We start from the raw sequence: 13,983 nt of genomic DNA, 5'->3' as shown, positions 1-13,983 counted from the left end.
ATATGTACAAGAAAATGATTGCTTGGCATTCAAATTCAATATCTGAGATAGAACACAAATTTTGTTTCATGTTTTAAAACCTTGTTTTTTGAACAAATAAAATATATATGTGTGCATTTTATGTGTTTGATGTGTTTACACAGCATAAATGCAAGATACTTCAAAATACATAATTGAAATATCAAAATATTCCAAAATACGGAATAATCCGTTATCCAAAATTCTCCTGGTCCCGAGCATTTTGGATACGGGATACTCAACCTGTGTATATACTGTGTGTGTGTGTGTGTATATATATATATATATATATATATATATATATATATATATATATATATATATATTTGAGCACAAAGGTATAGGTAAACCTGCGCTAGTGTATAGCTTGTCTTGGTGGCTAGCCGGCAGTCTGTTCGAGATCCAGCGGCGCCTTGGAAGGTGGTAGGAGTTATTGCCTGGGAGTTTTATGTCAAACCTTGTGGTAACCAGCCCACAGCGGTTATCCGCCTGGTACGAGTCTTTATTGATCTGTGTACCTGCACTTGTCTGTGTTTTAAAATAAAGCAAACTTTTTTGCCATTTCTGTGATCTCCAATTCAGCTGCATCAGGTTCTGAGCATATTCTGCGAGCTCTTAAGAACTGTGAGTATTCCCAATTGGGGATTCCCAATTGGGGTCCAGGTGGTCTTTTAGGGACCCTTTACAATCCTGTAGGTCTCTTCTCCTTGAGCTTACGGTCTCCCTTAATGATAGTCAATCACTGAGGGAGACCGTAGGCTCCAGGAGAAGAGACCAACAGGATTGTAAAGGGGTCCCTAAAAGACCACCTGAACACCAATTGGAAATCCCCCTACGGTGACACTGTAGTGAAAATTTCTCATCAACTGGGGACCCCCTGTAGGTGTACCAAACACCAATTATGCCCACAATATCCATACCCCCTCCACCTATAGATTTGTTTTGCAACCCACCACCATCCAAACAATTATCAGTTTGAATCAGAATTTATTTTTTAATCCTACTTTCATTTCTTGATTGTACTTCTATGTACACATATTTTTTTCACAATTTATTGAGTAAATTGTACACTATAACGTGACAAATCTTCATCTCAGTCTTATTCTTCAACTTCTTACACTCATAACATTCAAACAAATGCATGCAGCACTCATGCCCATCGACCAAACATATCTATGAACCAAAAGAGTCTGGGAAACCCTTAAGGCAGAGCAGTGCCTGATATCCAACTGACTAACAGGGTGAGTGCAGTGTACCCACTTTGTATTGAACAATGGGTGCATTGGCCAAGACAAAGATTTCTCAGTGCAACTGGCCGGGGAGCGCAGTGACAGGCTGGAGGACTGGAGAGACGGATATGGGGAACAAAGTAGAAACGGTACATTAGGTACAGTTTTTATTTGCCGGTATAGACTGTTAAATAAACGGCAAATTATTTTTTTATGTGTTCTGTGTGTTTGTGTGTGGTGTACTGTTTTTGTGTGTGTATTGTAGTGTATGTGGTTGTGTGTGTGTTGTATTGTATGTATCTGTCCAATGTGTAAGTGTGTGAGGTGTGCTATGTATATACAGTATGTGTGTGTTGTGTCTTTGTGTATCTGTGCAATGTTTAAGTGTGTGTGTTGTACTTTTTTTGGGTGTGTGTGGTGAGTGTGGGTGTGTGTTGCTGTTAGAGGTATGTTATGTGTGTGTTGTGTGTATCTGCCCATTGTGTAAGTGTGTAAGGTGTACTATGTATAAATCTGTGTGTGTGTGTGTGTGTAGTGTGCTGTGTGTATCTGTACAATGTTTAAGTGTGTGTGTTCTGTGTATTGTACTGTTTTTGGGTGTGTGTTGTAGTGAATGTGGGTGGGTGTTGTACTGTGAGTGGTGTGTTATGTGTGTGTGTTGTGTGTATCTGCCTAATGTGTAAGTTTGTGAGGTGTGCTACGTATATATGTGTGTGTGTAGTGTGCTGTGCGTATCCTGCCAATGTTTAAGTGTGTGTGTGTTCTGTGTGTTTGTTGTACTGTTTTTGGGTGTGTGTTGTAGTGTGTATGGATTTGTATTGTACTGCGTGTGGTGTGTTGTGTGTGTGTGTATCTGTCCAATGTGTAAGTGTGTGAGGTGTTCTACGTATAAATGTGTGTGTTGTGTGTGTGTGTGTGTGCATATACAATATGTACGTGTGTTATGTGTGGTCTATGTATATCCTCAATTATTTCCTAATTGTTTAAAGCCTTCACCATAATGTTAGAATTTGTCATTCATACTCAATGACAGCAATAAAATCAGGTGCGGAGTTGTTCCTTCGTAAACGGTTTCCCAGATCGTCGATCTTTTCCCCAGAACATCAATGAAGGAAAATTAAAACTTGGTGTTTTTAAAATTTCTAAGTGAAATTTCCCAAAAACGGTTTCGAGGTGCACACCACCGTGTTCAGAGGTATCTTGTTGCTGAATTTGGTGTCTCTGAGTGCCACGGTGTGTCCGCAATGCGACGGACAAGCAAACACACACGCACACACACTCTTCAACATATATATATATATATAATATATATATATATATATGGTACTTGTGGAGTATCACGGCTCCCACGACCTTCATCGTATGCTGATTGTATGCTAAAAATCGCATCGCATACGATCAAATCGCATGCGATGCGATGCGATCGCACCCGATTTTGCACTGAAATGCATCAGAATGCATTGAAATGTGTATTAAACTTGTGAAATGCCCCCAAATGACATTTTTCATAGTGCACCACCCCCACTATCAACGTCAACCCGAAGCGTGACGAGCGCAGCGAGCCCGCGAGGGGCGGCGGTACGCGTCCTACGACCTTTTCATACCCCCACTATCCACGTCGGTGTGGAGTTGAGAATAGAATAGTGTGGCGAGCGCAGCGAGGGGACGCGGATACCTTCACAGCTATACACGTTCCCTCGCGGGATTCACAGGTATCCGCGTGCGCTCGCCACGCTTCGGGCTCGGTGGCTCGCTGCGCTCGCCACACTATTCTATTCTCAACTCCACGCCTTCGGGTTGAGTTGACTACATATGGCATACGATGCCATACGATGGGAGCCGTGATACTCCACAAGTACCATATATACATACCTCCCAACTTTTGACCTGAACAAATAGGGACGCCGCGCGAGCGCCCGAAAAGGGGGCAGGCGTATGCAAATGAGGGCGCGGCTTATGCTAATTAGCCGCAACCTCATTTTCATACGAGAATAGACGCTGTGCGCATGCGCACAGCGTCTATTCTACTAGATTGGGGGGTCTCCCAACTGCCACCCCCCGCAGCGGGACAATGCCTGCCGCAGGTGGGACAGCGGGACAGGACCCGAAAATCGGGACTGTCCCTCTAAAATCGTGACAGTTGGGAGGTATGTATATATATATATATATATATATATATATATATATATATATATATATATATATATATATATATACTGTATATATATATTAGTGGTGGGCAACGATTAAAATTTTTAATCGCGATTAATCTCATGAAATTTTTGCAATTAACTGCGATTAATCGCGCTGATAGGCACATAAGTGCCGCTTACCTAAAATCTCCTTGCCAGGGGTTCCATGCTCGTTGCCAAGGGGGATTGCCACAGTGCCAAATACACATATGCCCCCACAGTGCCAGATATGCCCCCACAGTGCCAGAGACACATATGCCCCCACAGTGCCAGAGACACATATGCCCCCACAGTGCCAGATATTCCCCCACAGTGCCAGATACACATATGCCCCCACAGTGCCAGAGATGCCCCCACAGTGCCAGAGATGCCCCCACAGTGCCAGAGACACACATGCCCCCACAGTGCCAGAGGAGACACACATGCCCCCACAGTGCCAGAGACGACACACATGCCCCCACAGTGCCAGAGGAGACACACATGCCCCCACAGTGCCAGAGGAGACACACATGCCCCCACAGTGCCAGAGGAGACACACATGCCCCCACAGTGCCAGAGGAGACACACATGCCCCCACAGTGCCAGAGGAGACACACATGCCCCCACCAGCAACTCACCATTGTTGCTGGGCTGGGGGTCCGGGACAGACAGCCCTCCTGCTCCCGCGGGCCGCTTAGCCAGTCACTGGCTGCTGGCCGCGCTGGATCACCATCCACCTCCTCCAGGCCGCCCTCCTGCGCTGGCCGCGGCTTCCAGAGCACGGCCGCGGCTACAGGAAGATGGCCGCCGGCCTCCTGCACTGAGGACATGTCCTCAGTGCAGGGGGCCGGCGGCCATTTTCCTGTAGCCGCGGCCGTGTTCTGGAAGCCGCGGCCAGCGCAGGAGGGCTTCCTGTGCCTGGAGGAGGTGGATGGTGACCAGCGTGGTCCGCAGCCAGTGACTGGCTAAGCGGCCCGGGGGGCACATGGCACCCTGCCCCCCGCCCCTGCCCGTCCGTTTCCCGGTACCCCAGCCCCGTTCCCCACTCCCTGCCGCTGCAGTGATTCCCCCCCCTCCCCCCGCGCGTTAACTGCGTTAATTTTTTTAATCGCAGTTAATGTGCTGGCACGTTAACGCGATATTAACGCGTTAACGTGCCCAACACTAATAAATATATATATATATATATATATATATATCTAACCTCTAAGTCTGTCTGTTACCCAGTTTGTTTTATCACTGTCTACTATTGTAAAGCGCAACGGAAACTGCTGCGCTATATAAGAAACTTCAAATAAATAAATAAACAAATATATATATATATATATATATATATATATATATATATATATATATATATATATATAGACATTGTAGAGGCTCTGCACACACTAAATTAACTGATAATAAATAGTGGAGATTTGGTTCATGAATTGATCAATGCATTTAAGCCTGCAGCCCCCGTCAAGGGACCCCACCTTTCTGCAGGTCCTAGCACTATCGCTCAATATGGCTACAATACACATAGCTATCACATCAATGTTTGAATCCAGGCATGCTGTCTGGTCTGAAGCTCACAGCACACTTTGCTTTTATAGGTGAGCAGCTACCAACACACCTGTCACTAATCATCTAGGTAAATGGTTAACATAAGCTATGCATTATGGGTTAAAACAGGGTGCATGAGAGAATGTGACCACAATAAGACTAATTAAAAAAATTAATCTAATAAACAGGGGGCGGGGCGTATGCAAATTAGGGTGCGGCTTATGCTAATTAGCCGCGACCTCATTTTCATACGAGAATAGACGCTGTACGCATGCGCACAGCGTCTATTCTACTAGATTGGGGGGGTCTCCCAACTGACCCCCCCCGCAGCGGGACAATGCCTGCCGCGGGTGGGACAGCGGGACAGGACCCGAAAATCGGGACTGTCCCTCTAAAATCGTGACAGTTGGGAGGTATGCATATATATATATATATATATATATATATATATATATATCCTCTAAGTCTGTCTGTTACCCAGTTTGTTTTATCACTGTCTACTATTGTAAAGCGCAACGGAATCTGCTGCGCTATATAAGAAACTTCAAATAAATAAATAAACAAATATATATATATATATATATATATATATATATATATATATATATATATGCCTTACCGAAATGCCATGTGTGTGTGGGGGGGGGGGCGCAGTAAATTTTTGGGCAGGGGGGAGCAAAATTCATAGTTACGCCTCCGTGTATGTGTATATATATTGTGTATATGTATATATAATATATATATATATATATATATATATATATATATATATATATATATATATATATATATATTAGCTCATGTATCTTTTGAAATACAAACAAAACCAGACAGATTGCTACATATATTATTGTTGGTCGGAAAGACGAGGCTGAAGTTGGCTTCTTATTCGGCCAGCTTCTTATTCGAGCTCCAGCTTCTTATTCGAGCTCCAGCTTCTTATTCGAGCTCCAGCTTCTTATTCAGAACAATCACTTTTACAAGGGTTAATGAATCATGGACCACAAATTTCACTGCAGAAATCAACACAGGGGGGTTGCCTACATATGACCCACTTGCAATTTCTTTTGACCAACAATGATTTGGGCAGAAAATGGGCACAAAAATGGGCATGGGTCCCAGATATCATTTTGAATAAGTAGCTGGTGTCCTGCAAGGGTTAAACAGCGTTGGTCAAAAAATGTTACACTGGAAACCCGCACAGGGGGGTCACTTATATATGACCCACTTGCCATTTCTTTTGACCAACAAGGATTTGGGCAGAAATAGGGCACTAAAGTGGGCATGGGTCCCAGAATCATCATTTTGAATAAGTAGCTGGTGTCCTGCAAGGGTTAAACAGCGTTGGTCAAAAAATGTTACACTGGAAACCCGCACAGGGGGGTCACTTACATATGACCCACTTGCCATTTCTTTTGACCAACAAGGATTTGGGCAGAAATAGGGCAGTAAAGTGGGCATAGGTCCCAGATGTCATCATTTTGAATAAGTAGCTGGTGTCCTGCAAGGGTTAAACAGCGTTGGTCAAAAAATGTTAAACTTGGAATCCACACAGGGGGGTCAGATACATATGACCCACTTGCCATTTCTTTTGACCAACAAGGATTTGGGCAGTAATAGGGCAGTGAAGTGGGCATAGGTCCCAGATGTCATCATTTTGAATAAGTAGCTGGTGTTCTGCAAGGGTTAAACAGCGTTGGTCAAAAAATATTACACTGGAAACCCGCACAGGGGGGTCACTTACATATGACCCACTTGCCATTTCTTTTGACCAAGAAGGATTTGGGCAGTAATAGGGCAGTAAAGTGGGCATGGGTCCCAGATGTCTTCATTTTGAATAAGTAGCTGGTGTCCTGCAAGGGTTAAACAGTGTTGATCAAAACATATTACACTTGAAACCCACACAGGGGGGTTGCCTACATATGACCCACTTGCAATTTATTTTGACCAACAATGATTTGGGCAGAAAATGGGCACAAAAATGGACATGGGTCCCAGAATCATCATTTTGAATAAGTAGCTGGTGTTCTGCAAGGGTTAAACAGCGTTGGTCAACAAATATTACACTGAAAACCCGCACTAGGGGGTCACTTACATATCACCCACTTGCCATTTCTTTTGACCAACAAGGATTTGGGCAGAAATAGGGCACAAAAGTGGGCATGGGTCCCAGAATCATCATTTTGAATAAGTAGCTGGTGTTCTGCAAGGGTTAAACAGCGTTGGTCAAAAAATTTTACACTTGGAATCCACACAGGGGGGTCAGATACATATGACACACTTGCCATTTCTTTTGACCAACAAGGATTTGGGCAGTAAAGTGGGCATGGGTCCCAGAATCATCATTTTGAATAAGTAGCTGGTGTCCTGCAAGGGTTAAACAGCGTTGGTCAAAAAATGTTACACTGGAAACCCGCACAGGGGGGTCACTTACATATGACCCACTTGCCATTTCTTTTGACCAACAAGGATTTGGGCAGAAATAGGGGACTAAAGTGGGCATGGGTCCCAGAATCATCATTTTGAATAAGTAGCTGGTGTTCTGCAAGAGTTAAACAGCGTTGGTCAACAAATATTACACTGGAAACCCGCACAGGGGGGTCACTTACATATGACCCACTTGCCATTTCTTTTGACCAACAAGGATATGGGCAGAAATAGGGCACTAAAGTGGGCATGGGTCCCAGAATCATCATTTTGAATAAGTAGCTGGTGTTCTGCAAGGGTTAAACAGCGTTGGTCAAAAAATATTACACTGGAAACCCGCACAGGGGGGTCACTTACATATGACCCACTTGCCATTTCTTTTGACCAACAAGGATTTGGGCAGTAATAGGGCAGTAAAGTGGGCATGGGTCACAGATGTCATTATTTTGAATAAGTAGCTGGTGTCCTGCAAGGGTTAAACAGTGTTGGTCAAAACATATTACAATTGAAACCCACACAGGGGGGTTGCCTACATATGACCCACTTGCAATTTCTTTTGACCAACAATGATTTGGGCAGAAAATGGGCACAAAAATGGGCATGGGTCCCAGAATCATCATTTTGAATAAGTAGCTGGTGTTCTGCAAGGGTTAAACAGCGTTGGTCAACAAATATTACACTGGAAACCCGCACTAGGGGGTCACTTACATATCACTCACTTGCCATTTCTTTTGACCAACAAGGATTTGGGCAGTAATAGGGCAGTAAAGTGGGCATGGGTCACAGATGTCATTATTTTGAATAAGTAGCTGGTGTCCTGCAAGGGTTAAACAGTGTTGGTCAAAACATATTACACTTGAAACCCACACAGGGGGGTTGCCTACATATGACCCACTTGCAATTTCTTTTGACCAACAATGATTTGGGCAGAAAATGGGCACAAAAATGGGCATGGGTCCCAGAATCATCATTTTGAATAAGTAGCTGGTGTTCTGCAAGGGTTAAACAGCATTGGTCAACAAATATTACACTGGAAACCCGCACTAGGGGGTCACTTACATATCACTCACTTGCCATTTCTTTTGACCAACAAGGATTTGGGCAGTAATAGGGCAGTAAAGTGGGCATGGGTCACAGATGTCATCATTTTGAATAAGTAGCTGTTGTTCTGCAAGGGTTAAACAGTGTTAGTCAAAAGAAATGGCAAGTGGGTCATATGAAGGCAACCCCCCTGTGTGGGTTTCAAGTGTAATATGTTATGACCAACACTGTTTAACCCTTGCAGAACACCAGCTACTTATTCAAAATGATGATTCTGGGACCCATGCCCACTTTACTGCCCTATTACTGCCCAAATCCTTGTTCGTCAAAAGAAATGGCAAGTGGGTCATATGTAAGTGACCCCCCTGTGCGGGTTTCCAGTGTAATATTTTTTGACCAACGCTGTTTAACCCTTGCAGGACACCAGCTACTTATTCAAAATGATGATTCTGGGACCCATGCCCACTTTACTGCTCTATTACTGCCCAAATCCTTGTTGGTCAAAAGAAATGGCAAGTGGGTCATATGTAAGTGACCCCCCTGTGCGGGTTTCCAGTGTAATATTTGTTGACCAACGCTGTTTAACCCTTGCAGAACACCAGCTACTTATTCAAAATGATGATTCTGGGACCCATGCCCATTTTTGTGCCCATTTTCTGCCCAAATCATTGTTGGTCAAAAGAAGTTGCAAGTGGGTCATATGTAGGCAACCCCCCTGTGTGGGTTTCAAGTGTAATATGTTTTGACAACACTGTTTAACCCTTGCAGGACACCAGCTACTTATTCAAAATAATGACATCTGTGACCCATGCCCACTTTACTGTCCTATTACTGCCCAAATCCTTGTTGGTCAAAAGAAATGGCAAGTGGGTCATATGTAAGTGACCCCCCTGTGCGGTTTTCCAGTGTAATATTTTTTGACCAACGCTGTTTAACCCTTGCAGGACACCAGCTACTTATTCAAAATGATGACATCTGGGACCTATGCCCACTTTACTGCCCTATTTCTGCCCAAATCCTTGTTGGTCAAAACAAATGGCAAGTGGGTCATATGTAAGTGACCCCCCTGTGCGGGTTTCCAGTGTAATATTTGTTGACCAACGCTGTTTAACCCTTGCAGAACACCAGCTACTTATTCAAAATGATGATTCTGGGACCCATGCCCATTTTTGTGCCCATTTTCTGCCCAAATCATTGTTGGTCAAAAGAAGTTGCAAGTGGGTCATATGTAGGCAACCCCCCTGTGTGGGTTTCAAGTGTAATAAGTTTTGACCAACACTGTTTAACCCTTGCAGGACACCAGCTACTTATTCAAAATAATGACATCTGTGACCCATGCCCACTTTACTGCCCTATTACTGCCCAAATCCTTGTTGGTCAAAAGAAATGGCAAGTGGGTTATATGTAAGTGACCCCCCTGTGCGGTTTTCCAGTGTAATATTTTTTGACCAACGCTGTTTAACCCTTGCAGGACACCAGCTACTTATTCAAAATCATGATTCTGGGACCCATGCCCACTTTACTGCCCTATTACTGCCCAAATCCTTGTTGGTCAAAAGAAATGGCAAGTGGGTTATATGTAAGTGACCCCCCTGTGCGGGTTTCCAGTGTAATATTTTTTGACCAATGCTGTTTAACCCTTGCAGGACACCAGCTACTTATTCAAAATCATGATTCTGGGACCCATGCCCACTTTACTGCCCTATTTCTGCCCAAATCCTTGTTGGTCAAAACAAATGGCAAGTGGGTCATATGTAAGTGACCCCCCTGTGCGGGTTTCCAGTGTAACATTTTTTGACCAACGCTGTTTAACCCTTGCAGGACACCAGCTACTTATTCAAAATGATGACATCTGGGACCTATGCCCACTTTACTGCCCTTTTTCTGCCCAAATCCTTGTTGGTCAAAAGAAATGGCAAGTGGGTGATATGTAAGTGACCCCCTAGTGCGGGTTTTCAGTGTAATATTTGTTGACCAACGCTGTTTAACCCTTGCAGAACACCAGCTACTTATTCAAAATGATGATTCTGGGACCCATGCCCATTTTTGTGCCCATTTTCTGCCCAAATCATTGTTGGTCAAAAGAAATTGCGGTACTTGTGAGTTATCCGGGCGTCCGATTTTAAAATCGGGTCGGATCGGGACATCGCATCGCATCGCATGCGACCATCGGATGCGATGCGATGCGATGACCCGATTTTTCCATAGGAATCAATGTTAAAATGGACTGAGTCCATTTTAACATGGAATTCAATGGGAAAAAGGGGTCCTTTTCATACCCCTACTATCCAAGTGGGCATGGAGTTGGATATAAACCTGTGGCGAGCGTAGCGAGCCACCGAGCCCGAAGCGTGGCGAGCGTAGCGAGCCCCGCGAGGGGACACGGAATACCGTCCCCTCGCGGGGCTCGCTTCGCTCGCCACGCTTCGGGCTCGGTGGCTCGCTACGCTCGCCACAGGTTTATATCCAACTCCATGCCCACTTGGATAGTAGGGGTATGAAAAGGACCCCTTTTTCCATAGGAATCATTTTAACATTGATTCCTATGGAAAAATCGGGTCATCGCATCCGATGGTCGGATGCGATGCGATGCGATGCGATATCGTATCGCATCGCATCGGATTGTATGCCTTAACTTAAGGCATACAATCAAAAAATCGGGAGCCCGGATAACTCACAAGTACCGAAATTGCAAGTGGGTCATATGTAGGCAACCTCCCTGTGTGGGTTTCAAGTGTAATATGTTTTGACCAACGCTGTTTAACCCTTGCAGGACACCAGCTACTTATTCAAAATGAAGACATCTGGGACCCATGCCCACTTTACTGCCCTATTACTGCCCAAATCCTTGTTGGTCAAAAGAAATGGCAAGTGGGTCATATGTAAGTGACCCCCCTGTGCGGGTTTCCAGTGTAATATTTTTTGACCAACGCTGTTTAACCCTTGCAGAACATCAGCTACTTATTCAAAATGATGACATCTGTGACCCATGCCCACTTCACTGCCCTATTACTGCCCAAATCCTTGTTGGTCAAAAGAAATGGCAAGTGGGTCATATGTATCTGACCCCCCTGTGTGGATTCCAAGTTTAACATTTTTTGACCAACGCTGTTTAACCCTTGCAGGACACCAGCTACTTATTCAAAATGATGACATCTGGGACCTATGCCCACTTTACTGCCCTATTTCTGCCCAAATCCTTGTTGGTCAAAAGAAATGGCAAGTGGGTCATATGTAAGTGACCCCCCTGTGCGGGTTTCCAGTGTAATATTTTTTGACCAACGCTGTTTAACCCTTGCAGGACACCAGCTACTTATTCAAAATGATGATTCTGGGACCCATGCCCATTTTAGTTCCCTATTTCTGCCCAAATCCTTGTTGGTCAAAAGAAATGGCAAGTGGGTCATATGTATCTGACCCCCCTGTGCGGGTTTCCAGTGTAATATTTTTTGACCAACGCTGTTTAACCCTTGCAGGACACCAGCTACTTATTCAAAATTATGATTCTGGGACCCATGCCCACTTTAGTGCCCTATTTCTGCCCGAATCCTTGTTGGTCAAAAGAAATGGCAAGTGGGTCATATGTAAGTGACCCCCCTGTGCGGGTTTCCAGTGTAATATTTTTTGACCAACGCTGTTTAACCCTTGCAGGACACCAGCTACTTATTCAAAATGATATCTGGGACCCATGCCCATTTTTGTGCCCATTTTCTGCCCAAATCATTGTTGGTCAAAAGAAATTGCAAGTGGGTCATATGTAGGGAACCCCCCTGTGTTGATTTCTGCAGTGAAATTTGTGGTCCATGATTCATTAACCCTTGTAAAAGTGATTGTTCTGAATAAGAAGCTGGAGCTCGAATAAGAAGCTGGAGCTCGAATAAGAAGCTGGCCGAATAAGAAGCCAACTTCAGCCTCGTGTCGGAAAGATAGTTTGTTTTTGAACATCGACTTTCTAGTAGTATAAGGATAGGAACGATTGTACAACAGCTTTGTTGCACGGGGAATGTTTTTGAGCACGGACTGCGCGGGTTACTACGGTCCCGGGCTGCCGGAGCGCAAATTATGGAGGAAAGGATTCCACCTGTGTACATCTACAGCCCGGAGTTGGTGCAGCTGTGTGACAATGTGCTGAGCAAAGTGCCCCGCAGGGTAAGACGTGTACATTAAATTGCAGGCGGGGAGCAGAGAATGTAATGTTGCAAGAAATGACGTGATGCGGAGTAGACGCCTGTGTAGATGATGAGGTACCATTTCATTACGTTTTTCTTACTGTGACATTTGTTCCCAGGCCAGCATGGTGCACTCCTTGATAGAAGCCTATGGACTGCTCAGACATATGAGGTGAGCTAAAAGCATTGTGCAATTTATTACAGGATTGTTGTAATTAAATGGCCCGTGTGCAATTACATTCTGTGGGATGTTAGATGATCAAAAGGTATACTACCTTAATGCTGCCCATACATATGTGCGATCAGATGCAATGCGACATCGCAGTGCAATGTCCCATTGCATCTGATCGCATCAAGTGGTGCCCAGTGCAGCACCCGATGTCACATGCCATAATGCGATGGACATCGGGACCTGGAGGGGTGGTGTGTCTCCCATTCAAGCAGCCTCTGATTGGCTGAGAGAACTCTCTCTCATCTGCTGCCGCGTCCCGCTGTTTATCGATGCGTCATTCGACGGCGTGCCTGCGCATCGCGTTGAATGTCATTTTAAAAATGCTTGCAATCATTCGATTTATCGGCCAGGTGTGGCTGAAATCGAATGATTGCATTCGATATCTTACATATGTATGGGCAGCATTATATTTGCAAAGGGTCATTGTGGAACCTCGTGGCAGATTGATTTAGCCCGAACATGATATAACTCGGGTAATCCTGCTTCTCTGAAAGTAAAATAATCTGAGATAACTCTGAGGGTGGGCTATATGAATGCTAAAATGCAGTTAAAACTCTGAAAACTGCAGTTATGTGAGGTTAGCCACATTTCCTGTACTACTCTTCAGAAGCTTGTCTGATAGGCCACACAATTTATAGATGGCATTTTCTAGTAGACACTTCATGTTACAGATTACCCAGAAAGGGCTCCAATAGGATGCCTCCCAGAGTCAACACTGGCTCATGAGTGGGTTTGGTCATAACCCTGCACGTCCCCTAATCAAAAAGGACAGCTCTATTCAGAAGATCTTTCATATGCAATTTTAATTGTAATTGAATATGCATATGATGTAACTAAACCTTGATATACATGTGATCAGTGGCAGGATGTGATGGACCCCCACACCCAGGGGTATAAATAAGATGAGGTGGAGATCTAGTGCATGTGCTCTTGAGATAGTGGGAGGTGGCACTAGGGTGGTGTGCTGTGGTTCTGGCAGGGATTGCTGGAAGAGGGAGATTTCTTTTCCCACTCTGGTTGCGAGCTGTTAATATATTTGGCATTATTGCTTCATGTTTAGCCTTTATAAGATACAAAGCATGAAGAGGTATAAAGGCACATTAATGCACTTCTCTGTTTAGTGGTGACTGACTAGAAGCACTAGTTGA

General features: G+C 44.4%; 1 protein-coding gene across 6 annotated transcripts in view; it reads left to right on the top strand.

The window, feature by feature from the left end:
- The first annotated feature begins 12,426 nt into the window (after positions 1 to 12,426).
- HDAC8 (histone deacetylase 8) overlaps positions 12,427 to 13,983 on the top strand; it is a 206,189-nt gene continuing 204,632 nt past the window's right edge. For all 6 annotated transcript variants that reach the window (XR_014460670.1, XM_083159074.1, XM_083159072.1 and 3 more), the window contains exons 1-2: positions 12,427 to 12,583; positions 12,723 to 12,775. Coding sequence is in view for 5 of the 6 variants with exons in the window: in XM_083159074.1 (XP_083015200.1) it covers positions 12,497 to 12,583; positions 12,723 to 12,775 (140 nt within the window). In the remaining variant the exon portion in view is untranslated. The remainder of the gene's footprint in view (positions 12,584 to 12,722; positions 12,776 to 13,983) is intronic.

The sequence above is a fragment of the Crinia signifera genome, chromosome 9, assembly GCF_055691185.1.
Source record: "Crinia signifera chromosome 9, ASM5569118v1, whole genome shotgun sequence".
Classification (NCBI taxonomy): Eukaryota; Metazoa; Chordata; class Amphibia; order Anura; family Myobatrachidae; genus Crinia; species Crinia signifera.
The sequence above is the reverse complement of the archived record's forward strand: the minus strand, read 5'-3'. Positions and strand labels throughout refer to the sequence as shown.